General features: G+C 41.0%; 1 protein-coding gene across 1 annotated transcript in view; it reads left to right on the plus strand.

The window, feature by feature from the left end:
• CAMK1G (calcium/calmodulin dependent protein kinase IG) overlaps positions 1-17813 on the plus strand; it is a 64233-nt gene that overhangs the window by 13868 nt on the left and 32552 nt on the right. The window contains exon 3 of the mRNA XM_063119462.1: positions 2184-2307. Coding sequence (XP_062975532.1) covers positions 2184-2307 — 124 coding nt within the window. The remainder of the gene's footprint in view (positions 1-2183; positions 2308-17813) is intronic.

Below are 17813 nucleotides of genomic sequence, written 5' to 3' on the forward strand. Positions count from 1 at the left end.
GTTGGCTATTCCTTTATCAATTCATTTGCAGTTTTATTTTGTAACTGCTGGCTAGAACTGAATGCCAACACTTCAAGCAGTTCAGTGCTGAGAACCAGCTGTATACTCCTTCTTTTCTGTAGGATTTTTGATTCCCTCTGAGACCTTAACGTTGCAAATCTACACATGGGTGCATGGGAGTAAGTCCCATTGAACACAGTGAGACTTCTGAGTAATTATACTCAGAATATGGCTGTTAGTTTATTGGAGACCTACATGGGCCTTATCTCTTAATTCCCAGTTATTTAAATCCAGACAAACCCTTCCATAAAGATGAATGGTTTTTTGCACGTGTGTGTGTTTAGTATTATAGGTTTCCCCACCATCTTCATGTCAACATCACCCTGTATAAATAATACTTTATATGCCTTTCTGATTGTCCTAATGTTTTGATGCAGCCTATATTTTCACTTACAAGAAATCTAAGCCTCCCATTTGGGAGCATTTATGGTCAGGATTTTTAATTACTTCCAGTTTTGATGGCAACTTTAACTCTGTCAAGTTACGGGTTGGTTCTACTAATTCTTTCCTTGGAGCATTAATTCTATGCAAATTGCCACTCTAGAAACTGTCTAGTTTTATGTGTGTTTGGTCTGAATTCTAGTGGTAGGCTATTAAATTAGATGAGTGCAGCCACAATGAGATCCTACAACTCTTATAAGCAACTAAAAACTACAATCATTGGCATTTAAATGACTGTCTTAGCATCTAATATCCCTAGGCTGTGCATTTAACATGAAAATGTTAGAGAGCTATCCTAATAGAAATAGCATACCTAATTATAATGGTGCATTGTGACAAGATTGAAAGAGAACGGAATCAGGATTTTCTATGCGATGGTTTCCAAAATTGATTTACTATGGTAATTGTGAGGAGTCCGGGTGTATAAATAACAGGTTTAATATCTTTTGTGGTATCAATTTAACATTCTATCACAGGGAATAATATGAGTCAGCCTTCAACAGAAATTATGGTAGCATTACACATCATAACTCCATGTTCCTGTTTTGAAAGCCTTCGGGCAATTAATGCAGTGGAGAGAGGGGCAACTTGTTTTGGCCCAAGTGCCTGTTTGCCCCCTGGATCAGGACTGGTGGACTGGATAATGTCAAAGGGATGTTAAAAGGGCTTTCTGAAGTCCTTGAATCACCATATTTGTATTTTCACAATGCAATCAGGATATGCTGAATATAAAAATTTCTGATGGGGGTGAAGTAAAGCTTTAAGGTAAAGTACTAAGACACAGAATATTTCTGGTGGGACATTTCTGTCATGGCATAGGTTTTCCATTAGAATTGTAGACAATGTAACTGACCTGTCCCTTTAAATTTTTAGCCTTTATATTTGTGCTGAAACTCCTGCTGGGGTTTATTAGTGTTGGACGTACCAGGTTTTAGGAACTGTTTACCAGTGCCCCATGTGGCGAACCATGTAACTGCAGCCTGTCAGGAAAGAACTTTTCAGATCTAGCCTGGCTCCACCCACCCAGGATGACCATCGGCCCCTTCTGGTCAAGAAGGAATATAAACGATTTCCTTTCATAGCTGAACCTTTCTTAAGCAACAAGGTGTACTTGAGTTCTAATGTGCCTTGCATTTCTGGTCTTACTCTCAGTCATGACTCTTGGCTTGGTCCTGGTCCTTCCTTCTGGTTGTCCCATCTGATCCTGATGGTTCTTGGGTCCTGGCCCTCTGACATGTATGGTATAGCTGTGACCAGTAGAGCTATCCAAGGTACTTCAACATCATGTCTGCTTTGTACCTTAGGCTGGATCAACAGTACTGCTTTATAGTGGATAATGGGATTTATGGTCCAACAACATCTGGAGGGACACAGCTTCCCCTAGGGTAGAGGAAAGCTTCCCCCAGGGAAGAGGGCAGGCCAAAACCTTGTTTTTAAACCTCCTCAGGGATGCAGTTTGAAGAAAAGCTAGAGAGCAAAGTAGGGAATTAAGTTGTAGAAGCTACCTACAAATGATAACAGAGCCTATTGAAAGGTGCCAGAAATCTGCCACTCAAAAATGTGAGAATACATTAACAGGTTAGCATTAGTAAGTGTGTGTTCCAACTACTAAAGCAAAGTGTGTTTTATTCTTTACATTTTTTTAAAAAAATCCTTCTGTCACCATGATTATATCCTGTCAGAACTCTCAGCTACAACTCTGGAGAAGATGGGTCGCAATCAAGAGGAGGTGGAGGAGGGCGGTTCCTGGAAGAAACAGACCAGCAACATCAGAAAAACATTCATTTTTATGGAAGCGCTTGGATCGTAAGTTATTATTATTATTATTATTATTATTATTATTATTATTTCAATTGTTTAACACATTTTACACCTAACCTCTCCAAGGCAGCTTCCAGCAACATGTAAACAATAAATACAACAATACATACCAACAAGCAATCAGCAAAATGGACTTTGCAGTGTAATGGCTTACCATACCAGGCAGTGCTTGAATCAGGGCCAACCTGGTGCTCTTCAGATGGGTTGGACTACAACTTCCAGCATCCCCAACCAGCATTGGCTGGGATGCTGGAAGCTGTAGTCCAACACATCTGGGGGGCACCAGGTTGGGATAGGCTGCACTACAGAATCAACAGCAACAACACAGGCCCACAATAGTCACTCTCTACAGCCTTTCAAAGGAGATAGTTTTTCCATCCCCTCTTCAAAAGCCTGCCAGAATAGAGCAACTTTGAACTTGACTGGGAAAATTGTTCTTCAGAGCAATTGCAGTAAAAGCCCTCCTCCTTGCCATAAATGCTTTCACTTCACATAGTTCTCACCCCTGCTTTACAGATAAGAACCAGATCCTTCAATTGGGCCTAGCTAAGTATTCATCAGTGTACTTGCCACAGATTAGATTGAACATGTTCCCTTCCTAGTATCTACCAAAAGCTCATAGATGAAGCTTCTGATAATGGCTGCTATCTTTCTCATTATCCCCGGAATGAAAACATGTATGTGTACATGCTCACAGGAGGGAGGATGTAGTGACTAGTACAGAACTACTGTATTTCTTCGATTGTAAGACGCCATCGATTGTAAGACGCACACTAATTTCAGTACCACCAACAGAAAAAAAAAAAACCTAAGACACACCCATGATTCTAAGACGCACCCCATTTTTAGAGATGTTTATATGGGGGGAAAAGTGTGTCTTAGAATTGAAGAAATAGGGTAGCTTCTCAAGAAAGTAAGGATAGGTGACAATTTAGTTTCAGTTTGGCTTTGATAAGAATTTTTGATGAGAATTTTTGTCTGTCCATATTACAGACAAAAAGAACTTGAGATTAAAAACATTCAATGGGGGAAAACCCAAAACTGACATCCAGGTTCAGGGCTTTCGGTGATTTTCTCTTAAAAGTCTGGGTTTGAATCCTGGGCTAGATCTACACTACTGCATTATAGCAGATTTGAAGTGCACTGATAATTGTTGGGGCACATGACACATTCCATATGCCACTACTGCTATCAAAGTGCTATTTCCTGCTCTTTATTCTATGTTATCAAAAATACTGCAATGAATGCCATTGTGTGTCCTGTGAGGTATAGATGTGCAAGAGGAATATAGTGTTACCATAATGATTTGACACAAGGTGTAGAACTGGCCCTGGTGTTCTCAGCCATGTTGGTGTTTAGTTACGATTCCTACCTCTTTTTTTCTAACAGGCTCCTCATCTTTAAGAGCTATACAGCAGGTAGGGAGATATGTCACAGTTGTCTCCATACTGGGAATAGCTGTATCTATTGAATTTGGCTGGTGCAGATGCATGAGAATTTTGTTATAAGAATTTACCAAAATTTGCAAAGTTCTTCATATTCGGGAAAGAAATTGAAATTTTAAAAATTAGAATGTGAGGTAAAGTAACGGACAGATTCACCCATCTTTAAAAGCAGAATCTATCTACATTACAAAGTTTATTTTTCAGACTGGGAAGTTCTGTTCCAGTTCAGGTTCAACAGAGTCTTTCAGAAAACAGTTCAGGTTCTGTTCTACCTCATGGGCGGAAAAGGTTCACTATTAGTTTTGATTCAGGCTTGATTTGAATCCATGTCCCTACTTTAAATGCTACCCTGAAAAAGAAAAGGAAAAAGAAATCTTACATCACACTTGGAAGATGTTTTCGAAGACATTGTAGAATGGGATTTCCCAAGAATTACTCTTTTGTATACTTTTACTTAGCATTTTTGCTCAGTATGGAGGACAGGAGGGCACGGAAGGGCTTCTCTTGGCTGGCTGTGGAGATGCCAGTGATTAGTCAAAGAAAGTTGCTTGGAAGTGTGAGGCATACAGGATACAAGGCATTGTGTTGTATCTTAGAGGTTCGCTAGATGATATGAGAAACACAGTACTGCTATTCTTCTCCTTCACAACTGAACATGTGATATGATGTCACTGCATTATGTATTGTCTTGGCCTGCCCCCATCTCACATTATCAGCCATCAGATGCTGTTGTCTACACCTTGATGTTAAGATGTCTTTTTGAATGTGAAAGGATGTACACCCTGGTTGCACTCATGTGGTTGAAGTTGCATCTAGTTTGGTCCCAAGTCACCACAACATGTGTCCCACACTATTACAGAATTTCTCCTTGTCACGTGCCTTTTAGGAACTTGAACTTTTAATGCCTGGAGGCTTGGGGTAACACAGCAGACTGTTGAAACTCACCAAAGGAAAGGGATGGATTTAAATAAAGATTCTACAAGTGCAATCCTATGCATACTTAGACAGAGGGGGGAAATCCTGCAACTCCCAGCATTGGCTGGGAAATGCTGGGAGTCGTAGGATGTTTTTCTGTCTAAACATGCATAGGATTGTGCCCTAATTCATATATTTCCTGAAGAAACATTCTTACTAATTGGTTGCTATAACAATTGGAGTTCATTGACAGCTAGAGCGGTGAACCACCTTACATGAAAAGGACGTACAACATAGTCCTCTCCATCTTAGGAAGAGCTGCACCTATTGAACTTGGCCTGTGCAGATGGATGAGAATTTCCTTCAGTTTGTTGTTTGATAACAACTTGGTAAGAACAAATTCACACATTTTATAAACAGGTTGAAAAGAGCTTGAGGTTAAAAGAAAAACTGAATGTGAGAGAAAGCAAAACAGAGAGATACATCCATCCCTAATGCTAAGTGGCCTTGGACTAGTTGTTTTTCTGAGCTTTGCCTATCTCACATTGTGGTTGTAAGGATAACACAGGCAGCAGAGAACCCTGCAAATTGTCCTTGGAGGAAAGGTAGGATAAAAATAGGTGGAGGAACAGATAACAAAACATAGAGAGGCAACAACACCTTGATAGGATCTACACTACTGCTTTATAATGGTTTATAATAGCATTGACAACTGTTGGGACCCAAACACATCCCACATACCTTTTCAGACTGCTTTCAAAGTGTTATATCCTGCTTGGTGTGGATCTGGCCCTTGTCTCTTGTAATTTCAAGTTAAAGTTGTAACACAGTTCAATCTCTTGCATAGCATGCAGCTGCCATGCTTTACTGCTTCCTTCCTAGTTAAACTCCAGAGTCATTTTACATGTTCCCTTTGTTCCCCTTACATTCTGTTTGTCCAACGAAGTAACCCTGTTTCTTATGAACCCATGCCCCAGTTTAGCTGCTATGTCAGTGTCTTGATTATGATTATACCGCTGAGTAGTCAAAAGATTATCCTTCACACTTTGCATCCTCTTTAATTCTGTCTTGGCATTTAATGACTCCAATATTGTACCACAAGTGTCATTTTTCTCTCCCCTCAAGCCTGCGAAGGGTTTGCTATCTCATCAATTATCCCTGCCAAGCAAGGCTCTTTTGGCTCATTACGAAATTTTAAAAACACTTTACTCACTGGGTCAATTTACATTTTCCCAACAGTTATTTTTTTTAAGGAAATTTAAGCAAAAGATCCAAATGCTTAAAAGCCAGCCTTTCTAAAAATCTTAATACTTGAACAATTACTTAAAATTCTCTAACAATGAAGAATTACTGAAAATTTGATGATTTTCCATTGAATATTTGTTAATTCAGAGATAATGTCATAAAATGCACAAATGTCATTCTAATCTGAAAAGCTATTTACTAGTTGAAAGGTATTCATTGATTTGAAATATTTGTTTGGTAGAAGGGTATAAAGTTATCTTATATTTAAAGAACTGATATTTTTCTGACTAGGGAGAAATAGGAACACTTGAAGATTTTGTTTAATTCACATTTTTAAGTGAGCCAACCTGATTCACATTTCCTGGAGTACTACATGGCTCAGAATACAGTTATCTTTTGATTTCTGCACTTCTTTAAATTATCTGAATACTAATCTTTTAAAATGTACCAGAATGCATGTAAAATGCATATTTTAGGGCAAAATGCATATAAAATGTGCATTTCATGCCTCTCCCACACTGGAGGCGTTCAAGAGGCAGCTGGATAGCCATCTGTTAGGTATGCTTTAGGGTGGATTCCTGCATTGAGTGGGGGGCTGGACACGATGGCCTTATAGGCCCCTTCCAACTCTACTATTCTATGATTCTATGAAAATACATTTAAAATATTAGGTGTTTTTGTGTGTGTGTGTGTGTGTTTTAAAAATCATAGGTTGATGCAGAAATGAGACACAATGGACTGATCTCTGGCTAGGGCTATTTCTAGTCATGTCACACATGCAAAAATGACAATGACTGGAAATAGCCCTAGTCAGAAATCAGTTTGTAATTGAGCTATTATGAAGTAAATTGTGGAGTGCATAGTGTTGTGACAGGCAACTGAAGCACAGAATATGAACTTTCCATAAGGATTGTTATGAAAGTATTGCTTACATAACAGCATAGCTCCCTCTGTTTTCTATTGGTTTTTTTACTCTTCCATTTTTTTTCCTGTTTCCTATCTTTTAAGTACATCTCACAACAACCCACAATCCAACTTTGATTAATATTAATACCATATTGGTATGCATCTGGAAACCCTTGGGCCAAATCTAGACCCCAGATTACTTTGCCTTGGCTCACCCACAATCTATACCTTTTCCAGTATCCAGACCAGTAAGCCTATATGCACCAGTTGCTGGGGAACATGGGTGGGAGGGTGCTGTTGCACCGTGTCCTGCTTTGTTGGTCCCTGGCCAACAGCTGGTTGGCCACTGTGTGAACAGAGTGCTGGACTAGATGGACCCTTGGTCTGATCCAGCATGGCACTTCTTATTTATTTATTGCATTTTTATACCACCCAATAGCCGAATCTCTCTGGGTGGTTTACAAAAATTAAAACCATAAAAACCATTCAAAATATAAAACAAACAGTATAAAAGCATAATATAAAATACAGTATAAAAACACAACCAGGATATAATCAAGCAGCAATGCAGAAATTAATATAGATTTAAAATACAAATTTAAAACAGGAATGTTAAAATTAAGTTGATAGAATGTTAAAATGCTGAGAAAATAAAAAGCTCCCTAAAGAGGTTTGCCTGGTGGCTGGAGGAGTATAGTGCAGGTGCCAGGCGAACCTCTTTAGGGAGCTCATTCCACAGGCGGGGGGCCACAGCAGAGAAGGCCCTCCTCCCGGTAGCCACCTGCCTCACTTCTTTTGGCAGTGGCTCATGGAGAAGGACCCCTGAAGATGACTTTTGGGTCTGGGCTGGTACAAATGGGAGAAGGCATTCCTTCAGATAGCCTGGCCTCAAGCCGTTTAGGGCTTAGAATGTTAATATCAGCACTTTGAATCAGGCCCAGACTGGCAGCCAATGAAACTAGAAAAGGGCTGGCATGATGTGGTGTCATTTTATTATTTATTAAAGAGTGTACATCTCACTGTTCCATGTGTAGAGCTCTCTGTTCTCATTGCCCTTGTCATGTTTAGGGAAAGCTTCTGAAGCAGAGAGATCCTTTACAGACAGAAAAGCTCTCTGCTTCAGGCATTCACCCTAAACATAATGAGGGTGATAAGAAAGGAGATAGAGGGGATGCAGTTTGAGTCCTTGTGCTCACTCTCCTTCCTTGCATAGGGTTATAAGACAGAATTTGATTGCCAGAATAGGGGAGAGTCTATGTGCAATCAATGGCATACTTGGTGAAAATCATGCATAGAGAATCTTGGTGCATAGAATTGTTAAGTGGGTAGGCTCAGTAAAGAAGAGATTATCAATCTATACAGATTGGTGATAAGGGCAGCAGACACAATCTAGATCACAGGTCCCCAACCCAGCACACATGCACGATAATACCATGGAGGGATCCTCAACATGGACCTGCAAAACCCTTTTCCTCCCAGTTTTTAATATATGTACATGGATTTGTATATATCCATAGCAATGAATACTTATGGAATGAATTCAACTTTCTAACAATTATACATCGGCTTCAACAAAATTGGACCAAATATCCAAATAAGTATCCATTTGAAGGTGGCATCCATATACCACCTGTTCAAATATTAAGAGTGTTCTAAGATCCTCAACCCATTGCATTAAAGAAGGTGAGTGTTTATCATTACAATGTTGTAATATCAGTTTTTTAGCTGCCAAGAGGACATGGAGAATCCATTTCCACCGATCATTTTTAATGTCCATGAAACAGGTAGATAAATTAAAAGAGTGAACATTAAAGACTGTTCCAGTACAAAATTTACCTGTACAATTACCTCCTTCCCAAAACAAGCAACTACTGGATATTGCCAAAAGCATATGTTTAAAAGAAGCATCAGCTTTATTACACCACCAGCAATTAGCCAAATTAGACAATCCCTTATTAAATAGACGTTAGGGTGTCCAAGAGGCACCACACAAAAGCTCTCTGAGCGGTTCACAGCAATTCACAAAATTTACAAACCATAACATTACACCATATTATACAAACATTACATGATGATAAAACATAATCTAAACTTTTAACATATAAAATTTAAAACAATTTAAACAGCTAAGAACAATTTCAGTAAACAATTTCAATAATAGACTTGTTCAAGACAGCTGACAGAATTATATGCCATTAAACTAATGGGTGAAGGTTAATGATTTGATAAGCAAAAGCTAATTAACAAAATAGAAGTTTAAAGCAGAACATGACAAAGCAAGATCATAAAGCATACATTCTTTGAGTCACTGGGAACCCCCTTGATCAGTGGTGAATGCACTCTAGCAGCCTGGCTATGCAACATTGTTCCAAAACAGCCTGGGTTGAGGTTCTGAATTGAGAGGATCCTTTGGACCCATATACACTATTGTAGGATGACCATATGAAAAGGTGGACAGAGCTCTTGTGTCTTTAACAGTAATGTAGAAAAGGGAATTTCAGCAGGTGTCAATTGAATAGGGTGAAATTCCCTCTTCATCACAACAGTTAAAGCTACACTAGCTATAGTAGAGTGACCAGATACAAAAGAGGGCAGGGCTTCTTTTGTATGGAACCTTCTCAAACTGGGGAGAGGCAATGAGTGGGGTACCGCAGGACTCAATTCTGGGCCCAGCGCTCTTCAACATTTTTATTAATGATTTGGACGAGGAGGTGCAGGGAACGCTGATCAAATTTGCAGATGACACCAAATTGGGTGGGATAGCTAATACCCTGGAAGACAGATAGTGATCTTGATAGGCTGGAGTGCTGGGCTGAAAACAACAGGATGAAATTTAATAGGGATAAATGCCAAGTTCTACATTTAGGAAATAGAAACCAAAGGCACAGTTACAAGATGGGGGATACTTGGCTCAGCAATACTACAAATGAGAAGGATCTTGGAATTGTTGTAGATTGCAAGCTGAATATGAGCCAACAGTGTGATATGGCTGCAAGAAAGGCAAATGCTATTTTGGGCTGCATTAATAGAAGTATAGCTTCCAAATCACATGAGGTACTGGTTCCTCTCTATTCAGCCCTGGTTAGGCCTCATCTAGAGTATTGCGTCCAGTTCTGGGCTCCACAATTCAAGAAGGACGCAGACAAGCTGGAGCGGGTTCAGAGGAGGGCAACCAGGATGATCAGGGGTCTGGAAACAAAGCCCTATGAAGAGAGACTGAAAGAACTGGGCATGTTTAGCCTGGTGAAGAGAAGATTGAGGGGAGACATGATAGCACTCTTCAAATACTTAAAAGGTTGTCACACAGAGGAGGGCCAGGATCTCTTCTCGATCCTCCCAGAGTGCAGGACACGGAATAATGGACTCAAGTTAAAGGATGCCAGATTCCAGCTGGACATCAGGAAAAACTTCCTGACTGTTCGAGCAGTGCGACAATGGAATCAGTTACCTAGGGAGGTTGTGGGCTCTCTCACACTAGAGGCCTTCAAGAGGCAGCTGGACAAGCATCTGTCGGGGATGCTTTAGGGTGGATTCCTGCATTGAGCAGGGAGTTGGACTCGATGGCCTTGTAGGCCCCTTCCAACTCTGCTATTCTATGATTCTATGATTCTGCAGCTTTAACTGTTGTGATAAAGAGGGAATTTCACCCTATTCAATTGACACCTGCTGAAATTCCCTTTTCTACATTACAGTTAAAGATACAAGAGCCCTGTCCTCCTTTTCATATGGTCACCCTAACCTTTGTACCCATATCAACCTCTCCCCTATCCTGAAGCTCTACTCCAATGACTTTGGCAGTGACCCAGCATAGATAACTTTCATCCCAACTGCTCTGCTAACAAGTGACCTTACCTTGAGAAATTGCCAGAGCCTTATCTACCAGCATCAGGGTGACCATATGAAAAGGAGGACAGGGCTCCTGTATCTTTAACAGTTGTTTTGAAAGGGGAATTTCAGCAGGTGTCATTTGTTTATATGGAGAAGCTGGTGAAATTTCCTCTTCATCACAACAGTTAAAGCTGCAGGTGCCCTGCCCTCTTTTAAATCTGGTCACTCTAGTATAGCTCCTGCACTTTAACTGTTGTGATGAAGAAGGAATTTTACCAGGTTCTCCATATATACAAATGACACCTGCTGAAATTCCCTTTTCTATGCAACTGTTAAAGATACAAGAGCCCTGTCCTCCTTTTCATATGGTTACCCTAACCAGCATCGATCTGTACAATCTCAAATGGATAATTCACCCTGGTAAACCATGAGGGGGGGGGGGACATAGCTGACCTCTAAAACCAACAGGCCCATTAGGAAATTTAGACCTGAGAAAAAGCTAGGTATGCAACTCTAACTCCTTGAAATAACAATGGTCTTCTGCAGTTCCGCTACAGATGTCATCACCCTACCTCATTCACACTAACTTCCAGGAGGGTCTGATGTTGTTGTCTTCTCCTTGTGACCCTCTCATGTTTTCCTGCTGCTGCTTCCAACTATTACTTTAATGGGGGGAAAAAACCCTTAAGGAGAAATAGATGGAACAGCTGCACAATGTCTCAAGCTGGTTAGTAAGAACATAAGAAGAGCCATGCTGGATCAGGCCAAGGGTCCATCCAGTCCCGCATTCTGTTCACACAGTGGCCAACCAGCTTTCAATCTGGAACCAACAAACAGGACATGCAACTGTATCCTCCTGCCCATGACCCCCAGCAGCTAGTGTACATAGGCTTAATGGCCCAAGTTTATACTGAATGTATAAAAGTAGCAGTGTGGGTTAATAATAGAAATTACACTTGGGTTGTGTGAAACATTGAAATAAAAATAATAATTAAATGAAAGCTTAGCATTATTAGTTTTAATTGTTAATTAGAGAACAAAAGCAAAATCCCAGTTTGTATCTGCTTGGATTCAAATGGATAATTTTGTCAGACTTTGAACTGGAGCGCTGGTTAGAATAAAGAATTACAGGGAGGTTTGTTCCGTTAAACCCTTTTTTAACATATCTAGTGTAGTGCTCTGCCTTCTTCACTCATGCTTTAATGCACCTGCGATGCATCCACAGTAAGTCAGCCTTGGGGATGAGATCAGTTATCCAGAGCCAATATCCTGCGGTGGAATATAGAAGGGCAGCTAGAGAACGCATTTGTTGCTTTTGTGCCAGCGTGTTGATTCAAGTAATCTAAATGTGGGGCTGTAATTATCTTAAACTGTTTAGGAATGAAACGTGGCACAGATGCCAGCGCATCTGATCTGTGGGCTGATGATTTCCTACTCTGTTGTGAGGGAAAATGCTGCTAGAAATTCTAATTCCCTCTCGAGTGCAGTGGGTGTTTCAGTGGGGAAGTGTTAGTGGAAAGGGCAGATAAAAGAAATGATTAAAAAACTAGAGAGGGAGCAAAATGAATTGTAGCAAAACCTCAGCATATGGGCATATCTTATGCTGCCATAGATACACTGTACGACTATGGAATCAGCTGTCTGGTGCACAGTTTGGTAGCCCAAGGTTGTTGGCTGCTTTTCTCCCTTTCGTGTTGTTTTTTTTAAAAAAAAAAGTAGCACCACAATTTTCCAGTCCTCATGATTGCAAATTTTAAACACAGAAGTGTTGAGTGTCAGCTGGGGAATGCTTAGGATTCTAATTGCTGAGCAGTCAAACCTAGATGAGATGGTACTTGCTAATTGTGTGAATTAAAGTAAATGGGCCTGCCCCACCCCCCGGATTAAGATTAGGATCCTAGTATTGGGTAGAACAGCCTTCCCCAACTTGGTGAGCTCCAAATGTTTTAGATTTCAGCTCCCATCAGCCCTGGCCAGCATTGCCAATGGTCAGGAATCCTGGGAGTTGTAGACCAAAACATCTGGAGGACACCAGGTTGGGGAAGGCTAGGATAGAGGCTTTGGAACTCCCTGCTACAGGGTGTGTGTGGCAGGAGCAGGGGGAGATTTCATTCTTCTCGCTTTTAGTCTTCTGATGCCAGGTCAACACAGTGATCTTTTCCATAGACATTTAGAGTGCTCTGAGATTAAAAGTGATCTCCTTTGCCCCTCCCACCCCCTGTGTGGTCATAGTCCAGATTGGGAGCCCCATACCTACTGTTTGCATTAGAAGAAAAACATCCATTGGTGCACATGGGAGCTTTTATTTCAATGCAAACATAAGCTGTGGCGTTTCCAATCCACATCAAGATCATAGTGAGAGGCAGAGGGTTAAAGGTACCTCTGTGTCTGGTCTTTAAAAGCCATCCATGCAACTGCTAATTGCGTGAATACTGTCTTATCTTGTTAGTCCTTCAGCAACTACAGAAACTGCAGCAGTTATTGCTGTAGTATCTGGTACATTTAGCAGTAGTATTAGTAGTACCCAAAAAAAGTACTTTCTACATTGAAGAATTTGTAAATTGAGTACTGTTGAAAGCAAGTATAATCAAATAATTGGCCTGTGCTGTATCCTCATTCCTTTGGATGAGACACAAAGAGTCTGAAGAGGCCTCAAAAGATATCCATTGCTACAGCATCCTTGGTAGGTGGCTTTCAACCTCTGCTTGAAACCTCTAACCAATGAGTGTCCAACACCTTCCAGGATGATCCATTCCACTGTCAAACAGCTCATACCATGAGGACATTCTTACCAACATTTAGCTGAAATGCACTTTCTTGTCATTTGAACCTATTGGTTTGGTTTCTGCCTCCTGGAGCAACATAGAACAAATTTGCTTCATCTTATGTGTGACAGCCATTTCAAGCTCATGCTTTTAGCAACTACACAATACAGCAGTTTTGGTAAATCTGGCTTCTCTCTGTTAGACACAATATCTGTATGCTAGTCAAGACCTCAGTTGTCCCCGTGGGTATTTCTGGGATGTTTGGGCTGGCATTAGAAACAACTGCAAGCTGTCTCCTTGGAGTGTTTTCCAGGGGGATCACTCTGCTACTATCAGCCCAGTTGACAAAGGAAGTTCACAACCCAATTGGACTGATATTGCTGGAAGAAACTAATGGGTCTCTCTTAAAGTTATCTCTATGGTGGGGATTTGTGAAGGGGCCTGGTTGAGTCATGCAACAAGGGAGGTAAGGGGAGGAACAAGGAGAGTGAAGAAGACTCTCCTCATTCCCTTTGCCTTGTAGTCCAAAACACCTGCAGGGTACCAGGTTGGGGAAGGTAGAGAAATGAAAAACAATGGGTGTAAACACAAGCTGCAATTCCTGAGACCTCCCAAGCTGTTAGTTGAAGTGCTGTGATGAAACAGAAGCCCCGGTAATAATCATGACTAACTTTAGTCTCATTGATTTCAGTGTGTCTACTCTAAGTTTCATGAGGTCTGGATGAAGAATGGTTATGAGAGAATCTTGCTTTAGCATCACAAAATCCCTGTGCCAACATCTCTATACCAGTTTAACCCCTCAGATGGTGAGAATTAATCACTATTAAACAGACAGAGATATCATGGCCGGTCATGTGTTTATAGCTGCATGTGCAAAATCCTTTAACAAGATTGCCAGCTTAAAACAGTTAAAAATACACTTCGTGCCATAGAACTGAGGTCTGCAGTGTTTGTTGATCATGTCTTAATCAAGCCCGTTGAATAGGCTGCTCAAGAACTGGTCAACTAAGGCCAGAGGCCTAAAAAGAAAATTTCTGCTGTGGTTGAATTAACGAGTCATTTCCCATCCATTATCTTACTGCAGGATTTTGATTAAACTGCAGATACATTATCCCCACAGGAAGGCAACTCAACATACATCAACCCTCACTAGCCTGGTTCTCCTCCATTGTATTAGACTATAACTCCCAGCATTCCCCAGCCAGCCATGGCTAGGGAAGGATGAAATACAAAATATTAAATAAAAAGAATTTCAACCTCCACCACTATAAACCACAACCACCCTCTTTTTGGAATGGCACTTTAAAGCTACTCCACCAATGGCAAGGAGGCTTAAATGTGGCTGCTGCCTGACTCCTATTTGGTCTTCTGGATTTTCCTTCCCTTGTTGGCTCAGAAATGGAGGGTAAGAGGGTTAATAAACATTCAGCTCATGCTTTTCCTACTCGTCTCTGAGAAGTGGAGTGAATGGCTGAGCTACTTTGCCTTCCACCCGTACCTGCCTGCCATATATAGTGCTGCCTGCAAGCATCTCACAAGAGGTCTCTGGCTGCTGACAAGACTTCTTGTAGGCAGAGTTGCATCCCTGACACCATGGCAACAGGACTCTAGCACATCCTGCAACTATCATGTGGCTTCAAAGGGACGCAGGGACATTTAAAGGGCCACTCCTGCATTCCTGCCCCACTGTGGTCTTGCTGCCCATGATGGTGGGTGGCCAGGACAGGGAAGCAGCATCTGGATTTTTCCTGCATGGGTGGTAAGGGCACATTCCCAGACATAACCCCTCCCCATGTCCTTGATGATATTGCTGTGTTGATGTTATAAAGAAAAAATAGGCCTGCTCTAAAACATTCTAAATTCCACATTATGGAAATATAAAGTTTGCAAGCATATTAAGCTGAGTATATTAAGCAAACTGAAGAATCTAATCAGCTAAACTTACCATGGCCATTTATTTTCATTGCACCTTTGTCAGAAGTATAACTGAGCCTAACATTGTTCCTCGAACTCTTAAAATTCAAGTCCAGAGGCTTTTTGTAAGGAGATTATGCAGAACTAACCCTTTCACCTTTTTCATAGCTACATGACTAGGGTGACCATATGAAAAAGGTCAGTATCTTTAACAGTTCTGTATCTTTAACAGTTGCATAGAAAAGGGAATTTCAGCAGGCGTCAATTGTATATATGGAGAACCTGGTGAAATTCCCTCTTCATCACAACAGTTAAAGCTGCAGGAGCTATACTAGAATGACCAGATTTAAAAGAGGGCAGGTTACCTGCAGCTTTAACTGTTGTGATGAAGACCCCTATTACAGAGGGCTTCCAGGTTCTCCATATATACAAATGATACCTGCTGAAATTCCCTTTTCTATGCAATTGTTAGATACAGGAGCCCTGTCCCCCTTTTCATATGGTCACTCTATACATGGCATACCAATAAAGCTACAAAGTTGTTGGATTAGTGGTGGTAGGCAAATCGCACATTCAAAAAGGGTGCAAAGTAAAGATTAATTTGCCCTTAGAGTTTTAAAGCAGTTACTGGGTACAATAGCATGAGTCTCTCAAGGGGCAGAGCTAATCAGTTTGGGTGCAAAGGCGGGGGTTGCAGAAGGAACAGCCAGGTAGAATCAAATAAGTTCCTATTTAGCTGGGGTTTCTTGGGTATAAAAAGTAGGGATGTGCTCCGCTCCGATTAGGAGCGTAGAAGCAGTAGCGGATTGGCCTGCTCCGCCTTACCCAGAGGCGGAGTAGGAGCGGACCGCGGACCCCCTAGAAGCAAGGCGAAGAGAAGCGACCATTTTTCGGAGCTCCGAGTTCAGTCGGAGCGCTCCGGTCGCCATCTTGAAAACATTTCGCCATAGGATTGCATTGCGGCAAATAATCGCGCATAACTACGTTGTTTTTGAAGCTATCGTTCTGGAAATTCTTGTGCACAGAGAGTCGTGGATGGGGGTCATTTTGAGACCACTCTCACCTCTCTGCGTGCTGTGGTTCACGTGCAATATTTTTTTAAAAATCGGGTCAACCGCGGGGCTCAAACTGCGTTTCGGCTTTTCGCCCATAGGATTGCATTGAGGGAAAGAATCGGGGATAACTGGGGGGGGGTTTAAGCTATCGTTCTGAAAATTCTTGTGCACAGAGAGTCGTGGATGGGGGTCATTTTGAGACCACTCTCAACTTTCTGCGTGCTGTGGTTCACGTGCAATATTTTTTTAAAAATCGGGTCAACCGCAGGGCTCAAACGGCGTTTCGGCTTTTCGCCCATAGGATTGCATTGAGGGAAAGAATCGGGGATAACTGGGGGGGGGGTTTAAGCTATCGTTCTGAAAATTCTTGTGCACAGAGAGTCGTGGATGGGGGTCATTTTGAGACCACTCTCAACTTTCTGCGTGCTGTGGTTCACGTGCAATATTTTTTTAAAAATCGGGGTTTGGGTTTTTTTTTTTTATTATTATTATTATTTTGGAAGCGATGACAGGCACATTCAACTCCCAATCCTGATGAGAATTCATCTCCTCAGAAAGCATCCTCCTCCAATCCCAGCGTTGGAGGGGGGACTAAGGCAGACCCACCCTGAGAACTTTCTGTTTTGTGTCTCTTTGTGGGTTGGCGTTCGTGGAGGGAACACTTACTTAGCTAGTGCTCCTGCTTTGGAGATAGATTAATTTAATATAGGTTTAGTTTGGCGCGTGTGTGTGTTTGTTTGCTTCTTTCTGACTTGTAGCTTAGTTTGCCCTGTGTTTTCCCCTTACTTTGATTTAATATAAACTTTATTTTTGAATTTTGGAGTGTGTGGTTGGGTTGGTTGCCCCCCCCTTCCCTGTATTAAAGCCTGACTGTTCTGCTTTTGTGAAAGCTTTCTTTTGAAAGCATACACACACTTTTTGTCCCATTTCCCTACATTTATATTCTTAAACATATTTTATTATATTCTTTCACATAGTCCATTAGTATATATTCTCATACATATTATATTAGTATTCATATTTTGTTCTTCTTATAGTAGTGGTTGGTTCTTTTTCCCCCTCCCCTCTCTTAAATCCTGATTGTGTTTCCTTCTATCTTCTATATACCAAATATACCAAAAAAATTGGATTCTCTTTTTCTTCTCTGTGTAACTTCGACGGAGTGGGCTGCTTTTGTCAAGTTCAACAGGCAGCCACAGATTGAGCATTTTGGGGAAAGCATACGCACACCATTTCCCTATTCTTAAACATATTATTATTATATTCTTTGACATAGTCTTAGTAGTCTATTAGTATACATTCTCATACATATTAGTAGTAGTATTCATATTTTGTTCTTCTTATAGTAGTGGTTGTCCCATTTCTTGTCCCATTTCCCTACATTTATTAGTAATATTCTAAAACATATTATTATATTC

Source organism: Elgaria multicarinata, chromosome 1 (genome assembly GCF_023053635.1).
Source record: "Elgaria multicarinata webbii isolate HBS135686 ecotype San Diego chromosome 1, rElgMul1.1.pri, whole genome shotgun sequence".
Taxonomy (NCBI): Eukaryota; Metazoa; Chordata; class Lepidosauria; order Squamata; family Anguidae; genus Elgaria; species Elgaria multicarinata.